This window comes from Lagopus leucura, unplaced genomic scaffold, assembly GCF_019238085.1.
Source record: "Lagopus leucura isolate 7727_CA_CO unplaced genomic scaffold, USGS_WTPT01 Super-Scaffold_1, whole genome shotgun sequence".
NCBI classification, from domain to species: domain Eukaryota; kingdom Metazoa; phylum Chordata; class Aves; order Galliformes; family Phasianidae; genus Lagopus; species Lagopus leucura.
The window spans coordinates 1-18,127 of record NW_024962250.1 but is presented as its reverse complement, the minus strand read 5'-3'; the positions used below and the strand labels follow the sequence as shown (position 1 = coordinate 18,127).

Here is an 18,127-nt window from a genome sequence, read left to right as displayed (position 1 = left end):
CGTGAACGCGGAGGCCGGGCTGTGATTGGGTGAGAGCCCGGAGTGGGGCGGTGTGAGGTTTGTGGGGCGGGCGGGAGCGGCGCGGAGACGCTGCCCGTCCGCTCGCCGTCCCGATGCCGGCGGGCGCCGAGCAGCCGGCGGGCGCCGAGCAGCAGCAGGAGCAGCCGCAGCAACAGCAGCAGCAGCAACAGCCCGCCCAGGTTCCGCCGCCCGCGGCCGAGAAACCCGCGCCGCCATCGGGACGCCGTCGCCCGTCTGCAGCCGCCGCCGAGCAGGGGGAGGAGAGTGGCGGCGGCGGCGGCCGGGTGCTGAGGGGCGGCCGGGAGCGGAGCCGGGCCGCGGGGGGAGCCGCCGCCTCCCGCCGCCGTAAGGCCGAGTATCCCCGGCGCCGGCGGAGCAGCCCTGGGGCCCGACCCGCCGCCGCGGAGCAGCCCGCCGCCGAGGCGCCGCCCGCCGCCAGGAAGGGAGCGCCCCGTGCTGGGTAAGTGCGGCCTTCCCCGTCCTATGTCCCGGGCGGCCCCGCTCCGGTTCGGGGGTGCGGTGGGGTGGCTGTGTTCCGGGGCTGTGCCTGGGGTGGTCCCGCAGGTGCAGCGCGGAGCGTTGGGAGCTGGCTCTTACGCCCTACTTTTGTTTTCCCCAGGTGCACGGATAAAGCTGCTGGCAAAGGTAAGAGCCCGGTGTGTCCTGTGTGCTGTGCTAAAAGCGGGGCTCTCCCATGCAGGCAGCCACGTGTCTGCTGGAGCTTCCTTTAGGAGAAAGCCCCGGTGTGTGGGGGCATGCAGTTCCTTTCCAAGGTTTCTCTCAGAGCTGTGGAACTGCCGTAAGCTTCCTGTGCTGCTCACGTGTGTCCAACTTGCAAAAACTTTGTTCTTCCAAATAACCACTAGGGTATCCCTCTGCTAGCAGAAGTGCAGCCCGCTGCGCTGTGGTCTGCCAGCCCCTGAGCAGCTGCTGGGTCACCTGGACTCACATCTGCACTGGGCTGTTCAGAGTAGAGGTGTAGGTGTGCAGGGACACGTGCCAGACGTGTGCAGGTGGCATGCAGCTACTTACCTTCTCTGGCCTTGCGGTGTGTAGCAGTGGTGAATCTTGTGCCTTGCTGCTTCCGCAGGGATCATAGAATTGTTGAATATTCTGAGCTGGAAGTGACCCGTAAGGATCATCAAGTGCAACTTGTTGAGATTTTGGAGGGAGAGATAACAGTGTCTTAATGACTGCTATGAAGCAGGTCTTGGCAGCAGCATGATCAGTGGCAGAATATCTGTCCCTCCACATGATCTGGCACAGGAGAATTATAACAGGAAGAAACAACAAGGAATGTTGTGTTGCTGTGAGAATGGGTTCACTTTTCCTACTGGAGCTTTTCAGTTCTTGTTTGCAGTTTGTACCTAGAATTTGAAGTCTGCCCTTATAGTTCTATAAATCTTACAGCATTACAACTTTATTCCTCTTGGGTGGAATCTGTCACAATTCTAGCTGACAAGGCGTGGTTTTGCAGAACTAACTAAAGTGTGCTGAGCACAGAGCCCATGTGTGTTTACTGCTCGAGATGCTCTGCTCATCCTTTCATGCAGTAAAAACTTCATCCTCTTCATTCTTCTGGGTGAAAAAAAGTTGCTGCAACATATAACAGTGTCATGGCACTGCCACTTGGTGTGTGCAGGGAAGTGCTAACAACATATTTTGATGGTTCTTACCAGTGTTTTGAATACACCAAAGCATACAAAATGGGGTAGTCTCGTTCTTACCCCAGTTCTTGGGATGTTCTTGGAAGGGGCACATTTCACAGGTTTGCTGTCTCTCTGATGGAGTACCTTCTTAAAGGTGAGGCTCCAGGAGTCCTAACTGACCTTGGATGTGAGAGCGGAAGAAGGATTTATTACATTTCTTTTGTGTCCTTCTCTGGAAAGGCATGAAAACAGAGTGGTGAAGGTGCATTCCTTGCAGACAGGTCACGTGTGTGCAGGAGGGGAGCTCTACCCTGGTCCCCTCTTTTTGCCTTCAGCATAAAATGTGTGAAGGAGCCCAATGAGGTACGAGCAGACAGCAGTTCTCCCTGCATGGCAAGGCTTCTGGCAGTGAGGAGCCTCTGGATTCTGGCAGGTGAAGTGCTGTGTGTTGTTTCTAAAGGTCCATCTCTGTGGGTCTGATGGGGAGATTGCAGGAGGGTAAAGTCAATGCTGTGGTGTGCCACAGTGCGTGGTTGTTGCCATGCCCGTATGCATGAGAGCAGCTGTGCTGCCAGCCACAGCAGTTGTGTTTCCTGGCTGCTTAGTCACGCAATTGCAATATTTCCCTAATGTGTTTCTATAGAGATATTACTTTCAGAAGGAGTACATTTAATCTCAGCTTAAAAATGGACTTGTATAGTTGTGCAGTGTATGCCACATTGGGTGCTCTGTGACACGTGTGCTCTTGTGGAAATAATTCTCGATTCTGTTTGGCCTGAATAACTTGAATTATTGGAATATGTATTTTATGAACAAACTCCATGCCCTTCTATTACCAAACTGTGAGCTGAGCACTTCCTGTGGTTCTTTGAGCCATGGCAGCAGGTGGTGGAACCCACTTCTGAGATGTCGTGGTGGAGTATCAGAGAAAGATGACCCTTCCATGGCTGTGGCCATCCGCTTGTCTCTCCCCATGTATGGAGCAGCGTGGCCACCGTGTCATCGAGTCCTCAGGAGACGGCTGGAAGCTCTCTGAGGAAAGAGCTGTTGATGGGTGTTAAGGGAGTGCAGTTTGTTTGGATTTTCTGCTCTTGACAGCGAGTGTTTGGTACGTGCCCGGGACTTTGTTTTTCTTCAGTTGTTGGATGTGGGATGTGTGTTTACTGCTCCAGCCCTTGTCACCTCTCTATCAGTCACAGACGTGCTTATGGTGCTTACTGCTTCATTTCTTATATTGCTGGATGCAGCAGGTGCCCTGTTCTCGCAGAAGCCTCCCATAAAGAAAACGCTGTGGGGTCTCAGGGAGTGACACAGAAGCAAGGCACCTGAAGGTGTGAGGATTCTGATTTATGATTTAGGGTAAGGATGAGTTTGTCTGCAGGACTTTGGGATTTATACCTTTTGTTTGGTTTGTGGCAATGCTGTTACACATCGAACAAACTGATACGGGTTCTGAGATAGAGAGGCTTTCTTTGATTGGATATCCCTGTGTGTTGTGCTCTAGGGACGTAGTTACTGAGTGTGCAAGAGCCTGTGCTTATTCCCAAGAGTGCCATGGGCTGTGATGGCCAGCGTGTTGAGTGAGGATAGATGTTCTTTGCGTAAGCTCCTCCCCGGAGTGTTTTCATTTGCTTCTCCAATCCACTACAGCAGAGCTCCATCTCTGCATCTCATTGCCTCTCAGCTTTCCCTTCTGTCACTGTCTAATGTTTTCTTAAGAGATCATATCATGGAAGGATGGTTGATGCCTGCTAAATTAAGGTCTGTTGCTAATCTGTGTGTTTTGCACCCTAGATGCTGTTAGTTGAAAGGCAGTTGGGGAGGATCAGCAGAATGGTGAAAGCACCTCAGAATACAGCTGCTTGTCACAGAGTTACTGTTTAAGGGGAGTTCAAGGTAGGAAAAACTCCCAAGATTAGATGAGAAGGACTGGTAGGACTTTAAGAAGAGGATTTTCCCCATATCTCTTGAATGATTTTCTGTAAGATGCTGGCGCCCACCCAGTTCCTGCAGCTGATTTTTGCAGAGGCTACTGAAGGAGGTAGATAGATAGCATCGGTATTGGGGAGTTGCAGGGAGTGAGTGCAGGAGCATTCCTTGGCACAGCAGCTTGGCCAGGTCACAGCTTCTGCTGCCCACTGCCCTGTGAAATGGGATTTGGGAAAGTGACAGCAGCGCTGGGTCTTAATCTGGAGTTGCTGCCAGAAGGGAGGCCCATCATTTGCTTTGTGACAGCTGATCTGAGAAGCAATGCTCCCTGCGTTTTTTGTTTCTCACCAGAGGTGCTTTGATATCCATCACCTCATGCTCTTATTTGTCCTCTGGATTTGCAGTTCTTGTGACCTGGTGTCCGTCACTGCTGTTGCCACTTGCAAGGAAATAACAGGATGCTGGCGTACAATCCATTTTCCAGGTGCCTTATTGGGAGGGCAGGGACCTACTGCAGAAGCTGCTGTTAGCCAGAGCTGATGGTGTTAACAAGTTTATGCACATCAAATGCAGAGTCAACAGCAGCCTTTTCATTTAAACTTCTCCCTCTGTTTCAGTCTGGAGAGATTAGAGCAGCAACCTTTTTGGTTGAAAGAACAGAGCCTGATTATCTTTAATATCAACATGTGTTCCATTTATCTTGCTTCTTGCTCTAATTAGCCAAAACCTGTTAACTGAGGAGCATGTGGCTTTCTGCAAAGGTGCATTGGTAGGAGGAGAGGGATTTCACCAGGTTAAGTGTGGTGTCCGAGGAGGAATGTTAATTACTGTAAGGTGTAATCAGTGAAGGGAGCACCTCTTACTGCGTTTTCTCAGAGGCACAGAAGTATTCACAGTGTGTATAAAAAAGCAGCAAATCTGCTAGACGGTGCTGAAGTGGGGGTGAAAGTGTCACAGGAAAAGGCTCGTTCACACCTTCAGAGAAGTGGAGCAAAACTGCTGGGTGAGCTGTGTCTGTGGTGTGCTTTGTAGGATCGTGTTCTGATAGAGGTCTGCTTCAACTCTGTGTATAATGTAGAAAATATCAGCTCTTACCAAGAAATCAGCCAAATTCCTGATCTGCCAAGGGAGTAAATGTCTTTCGAGGGCAGCAGTGTGTGTGTAGAATAGTGGTGCTCTATGGGAAGAATGCTAGAGAATGGTTTCCACGTGTCTCTGAATTTGGTCTGGTGTTCAGAAAACTAAGGGTGTTCAGAATTAGGATTAAAAGCATAAAGTAAGTGTAGTTGGTGCTGAGGTCCACGCAACCAGGAAGGCAGAGAGAAGGCATAGTTCATGTTTTGTAATGAAGGTGGCTTTGTGTATGTAAAGCATCAGACTTAGTTGCTGTTTTGAGGCTTTATATTCTGTATTCCAATCATATTTTTTCAGTCAAAGGTTGGTCGCTCCACCTCTGTTAATGAGAGCCTGGGGAGGGGCCCCAAACAAGCAGCTTACCAGAGGTTCTATCACAAAGATTTGGTAGTAAATGAGAGAAGAGCTGATTGGGCAGGGGACATCAGGGGGCCTCTGTTCCCTACTGAGTGTGGGTTCAGCGTGGAGCTCACGTCCAGAAGCCCTCTGGGGAAGCACAGCAACACGGCTTGGCATCCAGCCCCTCTCCCCGTGCCTGGCTGCCCTCTGGGGAAGGCCACACAGCCATGCAAATGGATGTCAGTGAGAGGAGTGTCTCAGAGCTGAGCCTGGCTCAGGCCCTGTGCCAGTGTGCTAACGCAGCGGCAGAGCTGGAGAGAGCTGGAGCACAGAGCCTGGCTAGCTCCTCAGGATGGATTCCTTTAGCACGTTGTTGGTGAAATGTCAAAACGCATTTGAGTGTGTTAAGGCCCGGTGTTCCAGCAACCACCAGGAAGTGAGATCAGGTGAACTGTACTTGGAATTTTAATTTTTAAAGAGATGAACTTGCTCGCATGCACATTTTAGTTGGTTCTGTTGTCCTGCCAAAATGTATTTGGAGGTGAGCCATCAGCCAAAGAGAAACCACCTGTAGAAGCACTAAATGAGCAGGCAGACCTGACGGCGCTTGTGATGCTTTTCGCTCCAGCACGAGACCAGAAGCATCCAGCTGAGGTTCCTCAGGATTGTTACCAAACGTACACTTCAGATTAAGCGTGTGCGTAGGGGTTTCTCCAAACGAGACCTTAACTATGGGGAGCTTCTGAAACTGCTCGTTGATTAACAGTGAGATTTCAATGGTGTTTCAGATCCCAAAGAAGAGAAGGAGGAGGAGGAGGTTTCCCCTGCCCTCAGCCAGGGCTCTCCAGTCAGCACAGCCCGGCCCAGCAGGAGCTGGCGCAGCAGCAGGTCGGCCACTGCCGCCCGCCAGCGTGAAGCCGAGAACTCGCGTGCCTCCAGGTCCAAGACTGGCTCCCTGCAGCTCGTCTGCAAGTCGGAACCGAACACCGACCAGCTGGAATACGGTATGTGGGAAGCAGTGGTGTGAGGCGCCTGAAGATAGGCAACTGGTGGGAACCTGTGAAGGGAGCTGCGTGTGGGTGCAGCTCGGTGAGCTGTGCGCTGACTGTGGCTGCTCCAGGTGTGGTGCTGCTTTGTCACGAGTGCCTTCTGCCACCAGCACTCCTGGCGCTGAATGTCGGCGGAGGTATCTTGAGACAGATGAGCTCACTGCAGCGAACGCAGGTTGAAACCTAATGGTGACTTTTCCTTTCAGAGGTCACAGAAGAGCATCAGTCTCCAGCTGGAATCAGGTAGGAAACTTTATTTTTGCGGCAGTTCTTTGCGTTTAGTGTCAAGAAAACAACATATGAGCAGTTTTTCAAGTGCTTGTGGCACGGTCTGTGAGAGGGGTGGCAGCTGTGTTCTCGTGCAGTCCTGGCCCTTCACATTTTCAGCTTGGATTGCTGATGGGCTGCAGGTGTCAGGAGATACTGGAGAATTGGGTTTGGTCAATGTGGAGCTTTGGAAGCTTTGTTCCCTGTGCAGCGGGTGCTGTAGCTGTTCTCAACAGGATGCTACTCTGCCTACCTGTGCTCCTTAGTGCAAACAAGGGATGAAAATTGCTGCATGTCTTTCCCATTCTATGGGAAATTGCATATATATTCTTGCAGTAGTGCTTCAATTGTCTCTGCTTAACTCCTCTGTTCTCCTTTTCTCCTGGCAGTGATGATGAGGAGGAGATCCTTGCCAGTGAGGAAGAAGTTCCCTTCAAAGATGATCCAAGAGATGAAACCTACAAGCCCCATCTCGAAAAGTATAATAGATTACCTACTTATTGTGTCTTTAGATTAAAAACGTAACTGTGATCTCTTAGTTGAACTAGCTTAATGTGACCCGGAGAAACCATGCTAGTTGCTGACATGGAGTAGCTCCCACTGAGTTCAGTGTGTTCCCTATCTACCTCACCTCTTGGGAACGTTTTTTCTCAGGTGGTCTGAAGCTTTTAGAGCCCTGTTGACAGTCAGGTGCATCCTTAGACCTCCATCCCACTTCTGCTCAGAAGTGGGATTTGATTAAAACATGAACTCCTATCCAGATTTTGCCTGTTTGTAAGGAGTGGACAGTGCTTTTTAAAGAGTATGGAAGGAGAGACAGCCCTTGGTGCTAATATGGTGGAGAACCAGTTACAGCAAGCCAGAGGTGTAGAGGCTCAGAGGAAGACAGAGGCATGAGGGTATCTTTAAATAGATACCAATTAATATTGGAGTAATACATTGTGTTTGTGTCTTTGTAGGGAAGCTCCAAAGCAAAGGAGAAAAGCTGGCAAGGGAAAAGAAGAAAAAGAGAAACAGAAGGAGATTAAAGTAGAGGTAAAAGAAGAGAGTGAGTTTCGGGAAGATGAAGAACCACCAAGGAAGTGAGTAAAAATTCTGCAGTTATATGTACCAGCATGTACAGTGTATGTTGCATTCTTGCTAGCATACAACAGTGTTGTTGTTGTTGTTTTTCCCCTCTGGTCCTGAAAGATAATAGGGCAGAGCCTCTTGCTCTGACTGAAGCACTGTTTCCTAGTGTCCTGCTCATGATTGGCAAGGGAAAGTAAGAAGTGATGTTTTCATTTAGTTGAGGCAGTGTTTTTCCATGCTGGGGCTTTGTCAGCCTGCCTGGATACGGCCACACTGTGTGAAATACTGTAGAGATTTTAAAACTCAGCAGTCTGAAGTGTGTTAGAAAGCTAGTCTGGGAAGGCCAGAGCTCTTCCAGTGTGTGCCCAGAGGTAGAGTACTTCATACATGTCATGTGGGAAACCTCCTCTTGGTACACTGGGGATTTATGCACCAGAGCTCAGGAAAACCAGCTGTGTTATCCCTCCTTTTGGAGAAACAGAGAGCACCAACTGAAGCTGCCTGGTCATCACTGGTGCTTGGAGTGGAGCCTCAGAATACCTACCTGGGTGTGCTTCAGTGCTGCAGCTGCAGGAGGCTGCATTTATGCGTTTGGGTCAAAGCCATTGTTTGGGATAGAGGAAAAAAACAGCTTTTGCACTTGATCTCCTCTATGAGAAATGGGAACAAAAGGAGCTCCCTCTGCTGGTAGCAGCGTGGGGCTTTGCACACTTTCGTTTCAGTTTCTCATGCTGCTTCTAAGCTGCAGCAAGGCTGATTGACATTGGAGAGAAGTATTTTTGCGAAGATTTTGTTGTTTGTTTTTTTTTTTTTTAATGCCACGTGAGGCTTTCTGAGGCTTGTGGTTGTGTTGTTTGGATCAGACACTTTTTTTTGCATGTAAGAAAACCTGTGCTGCTCCTGAAGGCTTGGCTTGAATGCCGAGTGCCTGCTCAGCTTGTTTACTGGCACGGTCTCGCCATCAGTAAAATGTCTCAGTATGGGCTAGAAAAGAATTAATCAATCTGCACTAGGTGTCTTGGAGCAGCAATGTGATCAAGCAGGCGCAATCTTCTGGGCAGAGGTGTTGCTTGGGAAGATATATTGTACATGTAAACACAGGTCTGATCAGGGCATAGATTTGTCTTGACAGGTGTGCAAGCTGCTCTAGTTAGTTCAGAGGGCTGAAAAATAGCTGCTAGGTCATCAGTGCCCTCCTTCCTAGCCACGCAGGCTGATGTTTTTCACATGGCATGAAATGTTACCCAACAGAGCAGAGGAAATAGAGGGCACCATCAGTTCTGGACTGTGTTGGCAAAATTATATGTTTATTAAAAATGCATTAGGAAATGGGAGGTCTTGTGAGAGCAAACCACACAAAGCACTTATTTCTTGAGAACATTGCCTTCCTCTGAATCTGCATCAAACTTATTCTTGATTGATTTTTCTTGGGCTTGCAGTTAATGAGGCAATAATTCGCTAACTGTCTACAGCAGGAACTTAGGAGAGCAGAATCTTGTGTGCTCATGTGCAGCTTGGAAAGGCCTGAATATAATCAAGGACTGCAAATAACTTGGACATTGACAGATGTAAAAGAAAAATGTGAAGCGTGTGATGTCTGCTTGAGGGAAACCTGCCCATCTATTGTGCAGGCTTTCCTTTGAAACTCTTCAGGCATTTTGATCCAGAGTGGGTGGTGGTTAACTTTGAGTTGCTGGGTGCAATGTTACTTTTCAGCCCAAAACTGTAGAGGAGTTCTGTAGTATTATGGCACTCAGCTGAAAACCTCTGCCTAGTGCCAGTGTAAAGAAGCCTCCTACAATTTTGTCTGTAACTCTATTATATGCTATAGGAGAGGACGGAGAAGAAAAGATGACAAGAGCCCAAGGTTGCCCAAGAGAAGGTAAGTGATCCCCTCTACTCAGTTCAGTTCCTTTGTGTCATGCACAGAGCTGTCAATTGTTTCAAAAGGCACCTCTCTCACACAATACAAAAATCAGCCTTAAAGAAAAGAAGGAAATAGTGACATATGTTGGCTCCCCTGCTTTCATTCCTTTTTCCCTATGGATGTTGGGTTTGCTTTCTTCCCAGCTGTTTTTCCCCATCTGGCTGGATTCCTGCCATGGCGGTGTGCAGGGGTTTTGGGGAGCCTGGCATCCTCTGGGGTTTTCTTAGTCCTTGTGTGAGCCCTCATGTCTTGCTAGAAGCAGAGGGGGCTCTTGGCCAAAGTCTGTCAGCACAGCTCATTGGGAATACTGGAGCAATAATCCCTTGCTCTCACATTACTGAGCTGCACTCACATTCGCTCATCTGGCTGCTGTCCTCCCCTCAGATGTGTCAGCTGATCACTGCTCATTTTCTTACTGACCTCCTAGGAAGAAGCCTCCAATACAGTACGTCCGCTGTGAGATGGAAGGCTGTGGCACAGTCCTGGCCCACCCGCGTTACCTGCAGGTATTTGGGATTTTCTACTTCTTGAATGCTGTCTGTGTGAGGGCAGGGAATGGCAGTTTGCATCAGGCCACATGTCTCTGTGTCTGTCCTGTTACTGGATGTCTACATTCATTGGGCTTTCTCCTCTGCATGTAAGGGTGTCTTGTTAGTGACTGGTGTTTGATGCCCTGCCAAGGGGCCACCTGGGATCAGTGTGCCTCAGCCTCCTCCTTAGCCAATCAAAAAGAGAGCTTACAGCCTTTCGCTTTTCTTTCTCAGCATCACATCAAGTACCAACACTTGCTGAAGAAAAAGTATGTGTGTCCCCATCCCTCCTGTGGTCGGCTCTTCCGACTGCAGAAGCAGCTCCTGCGGCATGCCAAGCACCACACAGGTATGGGGAGGAGGAGGATCTTGGCTTCTTGCTGGGTTGGTGAACAGTGCAGGGAGGCAAAAAGAAAAATGCCCACGGCTTGAGGTGGGAGTGAAGGTGAGCAAACGGTAGGGATGTGCAGCAATGGCAGGGTAATATTCCCTTCTGTGTTACCATCTTCTAAGGGAATGACAGAAATGGGCTATAGAGTTCCTAATTCACCCACTGGCAAGTATCGTTGCAAGTATTGCCAACAATCAAACAAGCCAAGCTTTATCCTAATTTACCACTCCTTCAGTATTGGTCAGAATGGATTAAGACTCTTCTATCACGCCTTAGCTCTCCAGATCAAGCTACTGTGGTGTCTTGTGGGATGCCACTTCCTTTGCTGTGCCTGCAGGCCTCCCAGCATTTCTGCTTCTGCTGCTTTGTGGGCGGCTTTACCTGCAGCACATGAGAGCAGGGAGAGGGAGCAGGTCTGCAGGAGAGTAATGCTCTGGCTGGTGTTGCTTTTCAGATCAAAGGGACTACATCTGTGAGTACTGTGCCCGGGCGTTTAAGAGCTCTCATAACTTGGCGGTGCACCGAATGATCCATACAGGCGAGAAGCCCTTGCAGTGAGTACTTTTTGGCTCTCCTCCTTTGAGCGACCCCTAGATACATGCACACCGAGCGCAAGGGCAGCTCTGAAGTCAGGGCTGGAACCTACTTGTGCAGTCCTGGCCCTCTTGAAACGCACCTCTGTGGGAGCGTTTGAAGTGCTGCTTGGTCCTCGAGGCAGTGCCTCAGCAGAGATCTGAGGAGCATGAGTGATATAACAGGAAGAGCTGGCACTACAGTGACAGCCTGTGTTGATCAGAGCCCATTCTTTTCCTGGGCTGCCTCGTTGCTCCAGCAGTTTCCACAGACGTGTGCCGATGTTGCTGTGTTGTGACCTCCCCTTTCTCCCTTCCCCAGGTGTGAGATCTGTGGATTCACATGCCGGCAGAAAGCTTCCCTCAACTGGCACATGAAGAAACACGATGCGGACTCCTTCTACCAGTTCTCCTGCAACATTTGCGGCAAGAAATTTGAGAAGAAGGACAGTGTCGTGGCCCACAAAGCCAAAAGCCACCCAGAAGTGCTTATTGCTGAAGCACTGGCGGCCAACGCGGGTGCCCTGATCACCAGCACTGACATTCTGGGCACTAACCCCGAGGCCATCGCGCCGCCCACCGATGGCCAGGGCCTCCCTCTTCTTCCTGACCCCCTGGGCAGCACTGCCCCGACCGACTGCCTGCTGCTGAACCCCGATGGGATGCCGAAGACGTACTGCGGCGGGGCGGAGCGTGTGAGCCTGGTGGCTGACGGCAAGCTCTTTGTAGGCAGCGGCAGCAGCGCCAACCCTGAAGGGCTGGTGATGAACACAGAGATCCTGGGAGCCACCACGGAGGTGCTCATCGAAGATTCAGACTCCACTGGACCCTAGTGGGTGGGGAGCACGTGGGTGCTGGGACTGTTTGGACTCTATTTAAAAGGAAAAAAAAAAAAAAATGGAGACGCATTGAAAGAGAGAAAAGTTAAACAAAACTTAAAATACTAGTAAGTAACCGAAGGGTCTGCTCCCCTCAGCGTGGATCACAGCACATCCTCTTTCTCCCAACCACTTCTGTCTCCCACAGCTCCTTTGCAGAAAAGGGGCGCGCGCTGCCATTACCAGAGCAAGTTGGACTGAGTGACAGATTTCTCCGAGGGAGGGGGAAGGCTGAAACCCTTCGCTCTACCCCGAAGTAGATGCCTTTCTGGCTCTTTGACCTGGCCCTGTTTGCAAGCTAGGAAGCATTTGGTGTGCTCTGGAGAAGTTTCTTAGGACTCCCTTTTTGCCCCGTGGTCCCACTTCTATGCATTTCTGCAACTCTAGTCCTCGCAGCCTCACTCTTCATCCCGGGGCTGGGAGTTTGGCTCGGCACTTTAGGCCCCCTCAGCGGGGCAGGCTGCGAAGGAGTCCCTGTCCCCCACCACACTTGGCCCCATCCCTGGCAGGAAGCAGAGGGAACGCCCTGGCTCATAGATCATGTTTGCTTGGAGAGGCCCGGGGGCTACGGGAGCCCTGCGTGGGAGAGGCAAGGAGGAGCATCCCGGTTTGACGACAGTAATTTGCACTTTGAACATGTTTCGTTTTTGTGTTGTGGTAACGAGATTCCTTATTTATTGATAAAAGGGTCGGTATTTTTTAGTTATGTTCTTGGCGGGTGGGGTGGCAGGGGTTCAGGCTGCTTCCCAGCAGGCTCCTTCCCACCAGAGAGCCGCAGGGAGTGTGCATGCCATGTAACAGCAGCTCGGAGAGCTGGGGTGAAAGCAGCGTGCTGCAGTCAGACCTCATGGCTTTCCAGAGCAGAGGGAGAGCCCCAGAGAAGAGCAGTGGAGTCCTTGCAGCAGCGTTTTAGCAGGAGGATGAGGTGAGTGATGGCACAACCGCCTCTCATCTCCCTCCTTCCCTCCCAGCTCAGCTCTTTTTGCTCCCCTTACTCCCTCGCCTTGCCAGGAAGGACAGCATTAGTCAGGATACTTGTTCTCATGGCCCAGGACAGTGGTGCTCCTCTGCAGAGATCGGGTATGGTTGTCTTTAGCTCATCTATCCAAGGCAGTGGGCTGATGTGGGAGTAGAGGCTGTCGGTTTGTCCGTGCCTCTGCAATGGGGTGTGCTGCGCTGAGCCCCTCTCTTGTGCTCAGCCATCTCTGCTCCCTGGGGTGGTCATTGCCTGCTGGTGTGTTAGGACAGCTCAGAGCCTGTGGAAGAATTTGCATAGGAAATGACATCTGGTCTTTAGGCTCGGATCTTTTTGCTCTGTTATCTGAAGCTGTGTGTGGAGACTAGGTGGCCTTGAATTCTTTGTGTGTTTGGAAGAGGTGACCAATAACCTGGGCTTTCTGTCAGTTTACTTGTTTTTTCAGTTGTGTTTATGTGCTGGGAACAGAGCTGAAGTGCTTTGTCCAAGCCTGAGTTCAGCAGAACCGGTCTGTAACAGCAGCCAGGCAAAGTCAAGTATCTGGGGTCTGGAGATCAGCAATAAAACACGGAATTGAATTGGAAAGTTTTGACAGGAAACTGACTCCAAACGCCCACTCTGTCGCCTGTGCTGCCTGGAAATCCAGCTGTAGCCCAAAGTCTGACAGCACTTACTGGGCCACTTGTCCTGATTTCCCCTTTCCCTTCCCACTGACATTGAAGTCTGTGTTGGAGCAAGGCAGAGCGCTGCTGTTGCAGGGATGCTCTGTGTTGGTCTGTGCCCTGGGTGTGGGCGTTCGCTGGTCCTGTACTGTGGCTCCTGTGTGTGTGAGCTGGAGGGTGAGTGGAAGGCTGAGCACAGCACTCCTGGCACGGTGGTGTGGGAGTACACTAAACAAAGCAGTTGCTTTAGCTGGCATGGCCTGCTTCTTGCTTGGGTCAAGCTGGAATTCCCTTTGTGAAGCACTGCTAACTGAAGGGGCACCATGCAGTGCACAGAGGTGGGTTCATCCCCAGCAGTGTGGCTCTTCTATCCAGGGGAATTAAGGAGGGGAGCACGCAGCTTGCACTGTGCCATGCCAGCTGGCAGCTGCAGATCGATCCCCCAAGTTGGGAGCTGCTTCACGTGCCCTGCCACCACTCCAGGGAGCGTTGCGTGGCAGGCAGAGCCTTGCACAGAACACTAAATGAAATGGGAGAGATTGGGGTTTGCTCTCTGACACTAAAATGAATGCTTTTGGGTCAGGAGCTTGCTTGCAGCTGGTGATGCAATGCCGGGCTTGGCCAGGAGGCGAGGCCTCGTCCTTCCCCTGCCCCAAGCACTGCTACGTGCTGTGGGGTGCAGGACTGAGTGGCTCGTTTGCCTCCTGTGTTGCTCCTGGCCTGAACCCCTCTGGTCCCTGCCTTACCCTCCCATGCCCTCATTGCTTCCCTTTTTTTTTTTTCTGTCTCAGCAAGTTGCCTGTCTGTCTTCTAACCACAGCGTGCTCGCCCTCAGTGCGGCAGAGTCTGATGTAACTCCTTTCTCTGTCTCAAACGCTACAACTGACACAGCCCTCCTGCAGCTCCTCCTCTGCGTGTCTCTCCTTCACTCGCATGCAGTTTGCTTCAATAAATTATTGTAGTAGTTTGCAATAAACTTTTTTTGTATTTTTTTCCCCTGTATTTATTTTATTGTTCTCCTTCCTGGAAAGGAAGCCGGGGCCCTGACCCCAGTAAAAACCCTGAGATGTAGGAGGAGATGGGTGCAGGTTATGGGGGCCCTGTGGGGGCTGTGGTGCCTGGTGCTGGGTGCTGCTGTGGTGGCCAAGGGAAGCTGCTTTTCTACTCTGTTTTTCTTTTCATCTGGGTAACACGTAACCAAAATAAATGTATTGAGGAAAACAAACCAACCCCAAGGGCTGTTTGTGTGTGGTACTCGTGCTGAGGGGCTGCTGCTGTGGGACATACCTCTGGGGTAGGGGTGTCCGGGGGCTCCCACCGCCTTGAGGAAAAAGGAGGGAGGCGGCTGCTGGGGTCAGGCTGTAGAGTGAGGGGTATCCTAGCCCCCGGCTGGGCCTCGCTCTGTCCCCAGCGCTGCGCCTTGCTCCGGCCCCAGCCTGCTGCCTGGGCTGAGCTGTTGAGCAACGTCCCGGCTCTGCTCACCTCTTCCCGGCAGCGGTTTCCCGTGCTCCGGCCTGAGCCAGGGATTAGAGCGGGGCTCGTTGTGCCGCGGGGAAGGAGCCTGTCGCTGCCGGGTGAGAGCATTTTGGGCGACAAGCTTAGAGTGGCAAAGCGTGGGGAATTAGGGAAATAATCTGTTGCTGTTGATCCCAGAGGCGGGAATCTGCAGTGTCGTGCCAGGCCCCAGGCGCGGAAGAGGGGGAGAGCCGGGCCAGCGGACGCGTGAGCAGAGCTCCCGGCTGGAATGCACCAGCTCAGCAAGGGATTGTCCTCCCGGGGCTGCGCGGGCACTGCGCCGTGAGTCTGGGACGGCCGCCTGGGCCATGGCGGCAGCAGACACCCCTTCAGCCACTCTCCGGCACCACGACCTGTGCAGCCGCGGCATCCGCCTGGCCAGGAAGATGCGCTCAGACGTCACCGACCTCCTGGACATCTACGTGAGTTTGCCCTGCTCTCGGAGCTGGGAGTGCAGGCGGGAGGCTGCTGCCGCGAGACTCCTCAGGGCGGGATGCTGGAGGCCACCCTTATGCCGGCATCCATCCCAGCTGTCTGTCCCGCAGGTGGAGCGGCAGGGCCTGGACGCCTCCATCAGCGTGGCGGCGGTGGATGGGGTGCCGGCGGCAGCGGCAGAGCGCTGGGCAGAGCAGACCGGCACCCAGCGCCTCCTGGACAACCTGGCAGCCTACCGGGCCTTCCGCACACTGCTGGCACAGATGCTGGAGGAGCAGCGGGAGCAGCTGGGAGACGCCGATGCTGAGCTGGGCCCGGCGCTGGCGGCCGTGCTGCTGCAGGTCTCGGCCTTTGCCTACCACCTGGAGGAGCTGCTGGAGCTGGAGAGCCGCGGGGCCCCCGCTGAGGAGGGCTCCGAGCCCCCTGCACCCCCACGCCTCAGCCTCTTTGAGCAGAAGCTGCGGGGCCTGGGGGTGCTGCGGGAGCTGGCCCAGTGGGCCGTCAGGTCGGTGCGGGACCTGCGGCAGCTCTCCAAGCACGGCCCAGGCAGTGGCACAGCGCTGGGTCTGCCCGAGAGCCAGTGATGGAGGTGTGGGGAGCCCCGGCCCAGACAGGGCTTAGCTGGGGGCCCATCTCTGTGCGGGGCTGCTGACAGGCGCGGGAGCTTCCGGGAGCGAAGGGGCCACGCTACTAACCAGGGCCCTTCTGCTTCCTAATGGGCCCCTTTCCCTGTGGTGGAAACTTAGGTACAGGGAGGGAACTCCTGGCGAGGTGGGCCTTGTGGACGACCCGCAACCCCACCATGGCCTGGAAGCCATGACTCCCGGTGTGCTGTGCAGGGCCGTCCTGTTCTGTGGGACCGGGTTGCTGCTGTCTCCTGATGGCCGGGTGATGCTTCTGGAGGAGGGGAGCTGCCTCGGGGTTATTGCAGGGGTGAGAGCGATGTGGAGGCACCACCTGGTGAAAGGTGGCTCAGGAATTGTCCCCCTCTCTGCAAGGTCTGAGGCTTTGCCTCGTTCAGGTGCTCCCTTTTCTCTCCGCTCCTGCACAGCTCCCACCCTGCCTGTGTGTTCTGCGTGCTGAATTTCTGCTCTGACTGCTTGGGGCCGTTCTCAGGAGGGGAGTGGGATTTGAGCCGGATGGCATTTCTTAGCTGGTCGGACAGGGTATAGAGAAGGTATTTATATAGAAGGCTGACTGGAAAGACCCTCTGCCAGAGGCTTCTTGCCTCTGGGAGCTGTTTTAAGACTGGAGAGGGAGAAGCGAACAGCCACTGTTGGCCACTGTTTTCTTCCAGGGTGGCTGTGGTGGATGCTGAGCAAATAAAGCATGTGGAGAGCCACTGGGGTGCTGTGACTTCTTGGGGGCCGGACTGGCTGGGCTGCCTTATTCCTAATGAAGTACTTTTCTTTGTGGCAGGAGAGTGAGAGGTCTGGGAGGAGTGTGAAGGAATGGTGCGGGTGAGAAGGACGCGAGAGAAAGCTGCAGAGGGCTCACAGGGGAGGTACAGCTGCAACGTTATCCCCTGTCCCTGTGTGGCTCTGCCTTCTCTTCGACCCCAAGAGCAACACGCTGTAGGGGGTTCCTGTTCCCTGGGGCACATCGTGAGGCACAGCCATGCCACTGGCCCTGCACAAAGTGCCTTTGTCCCAGCGGGTGCTGGAAGTTCCTGGCACAGTTCCGCCCCAGCACCAGCAGTGTCTGTACAGCCGGAGGGGGCTGGAGGGTGAGGCTGTTGTGGTGCTTGTTGGGCATGTAGGACAGGGGCTGCCCTATGGGGTCAGGATGGGGGTGCCTGGCACATAAGGTGGAACTTGTGATGGAAGGATGTGCACCTACCTCCCCGCTGCTGGTTGTCCAGCCTCAGATTTGCAACTCCCATTGGATTACTTGCATGGTTCTGCTTCCATGCACTTGTGAATAACTATTTCTGGCATTTATTTTTTTGGGGATTACTCAAAGCATTGCTCTCTCCCACGTCTCGCTGCGTGCAATGGCACACAACTTTCTTTCCTCCCCACACGCCCTCATTCTCAGCAGCACCTGGGGGGCTCACAGCCACCCCCACAGTCCCCCACTTCCCCAAGCCTAATGTGCACCCCAGTCCCACTGTTGGCTTTGGGACAGCGGGGTGGGGGCAGAAGCCCAAGCAGGAGGTGACCTGAATGTCAGCGGGGCCCCAGCAGCCCTGGCAAAGCGCCCTGCAACCCGATAGGGCCGGGGCAGCTGCTGGCAGCTATGCCAGAGCTCAGCGTGGGCGAGGACATCAGACGTTGCCTGAGCAGTTTGCTACGGTCCTGAAGGACCCTTCCAACCCAAGGCACTCGACGCCTCTGCGATCTAACCTTCTCGGAGGTGGCGTTTCCAGCTACACAATGGGCAACTGCTAGAAACCAGGGCACGGTTTTCTTGCAGCCACCCGCGTGGTTCTCCCCAGAACGGGCCCCGATGGGCGCTACGCTTAATAGCGAAAAAAATCAGCGCTGGAAGCACTCAACGAAAGGAGCGCAGGTGGCGGAGGATGGCCGCCCCGAGACGCGCTCGGGCAGGACGCGTCTGGGGGCGTGGCCTGGGGGGGGGCGTGGCTTCACGGGGCTCCGTCTCGAAGGGGGCGTGGCGCCCCGCCTCCCCGAGCGCGCTCTCGGCCGGGGCCGCGCGGGGCGGGCGCTGCGTGGTGCGCGGGCGCTGCGATGCGGAGCCTCCCCCCGCCGCCGCCCGCCGCCGCCGCGGGCCCCTCGCCCGGGAAGAGGCGCTGCAGCCCGGCGCGGCGCTGAGCGGCCCC

The 18,127-nt window shown here is 53.4% G+C and overlaps 2 protein-coding genes across 2 annotated transcripts; both read left to right on the top strand.

Annotated features, from left to right (window-relative positions):
• Positions 1-113: 113 nt before the first annotated feature.
• On the top strand, positions 114-14,387 carry ZFP91 (ZFP91 zinc finger protein, atypical E3 ubiquitin ligase). Its single transcript, XM_042862591.1, has 11 exons — positions 114-481; positions 641-666; positions 5,861-6,076; positions 6,328-6,364; positions 6,778-6,867; positions 7,348-7,470; positions 9,291-9,341; positions 9,814-9,892; positions 10,151-10,265; positions 10,762-10,861; positions 11,202-14,387. The coding sequence occupies exons 1-11, from the start codon at positions 114-116 to the stop codon at positions 11,710-11,712; spliced, it is 1,716 nt and encodes a 571-aa protein (XP_042718525.1). The 3' UTR covers positions 11,713-14,387.
• Positions 14,388-14,771: 384 nt separating this feature from the next.
• CNTF (ciliary neurotrophic factor) lies at positions 14,772-16,706 on the top strand. Its single transcript, XM_042862603.1, has 3 exons — positions 14,772-14,969; positions 15,049-15,332; positions 15,456-16,706. Exons 2-3 carry the CDS (start codon positions 15,219-15,221, stop codon positions 15,927-15,929), a joined length of 588 nt encoding a protein of 195 aa, XP_042718537.1. The 5' UTR covers positions 14,772-14,969; positions 15,049-15,218; the 3' UTR covers positions 15,930-16,706.
• The last annotated feature ends 1,421 nt before the right edge of the window (positions 16,707-18,127 follow it).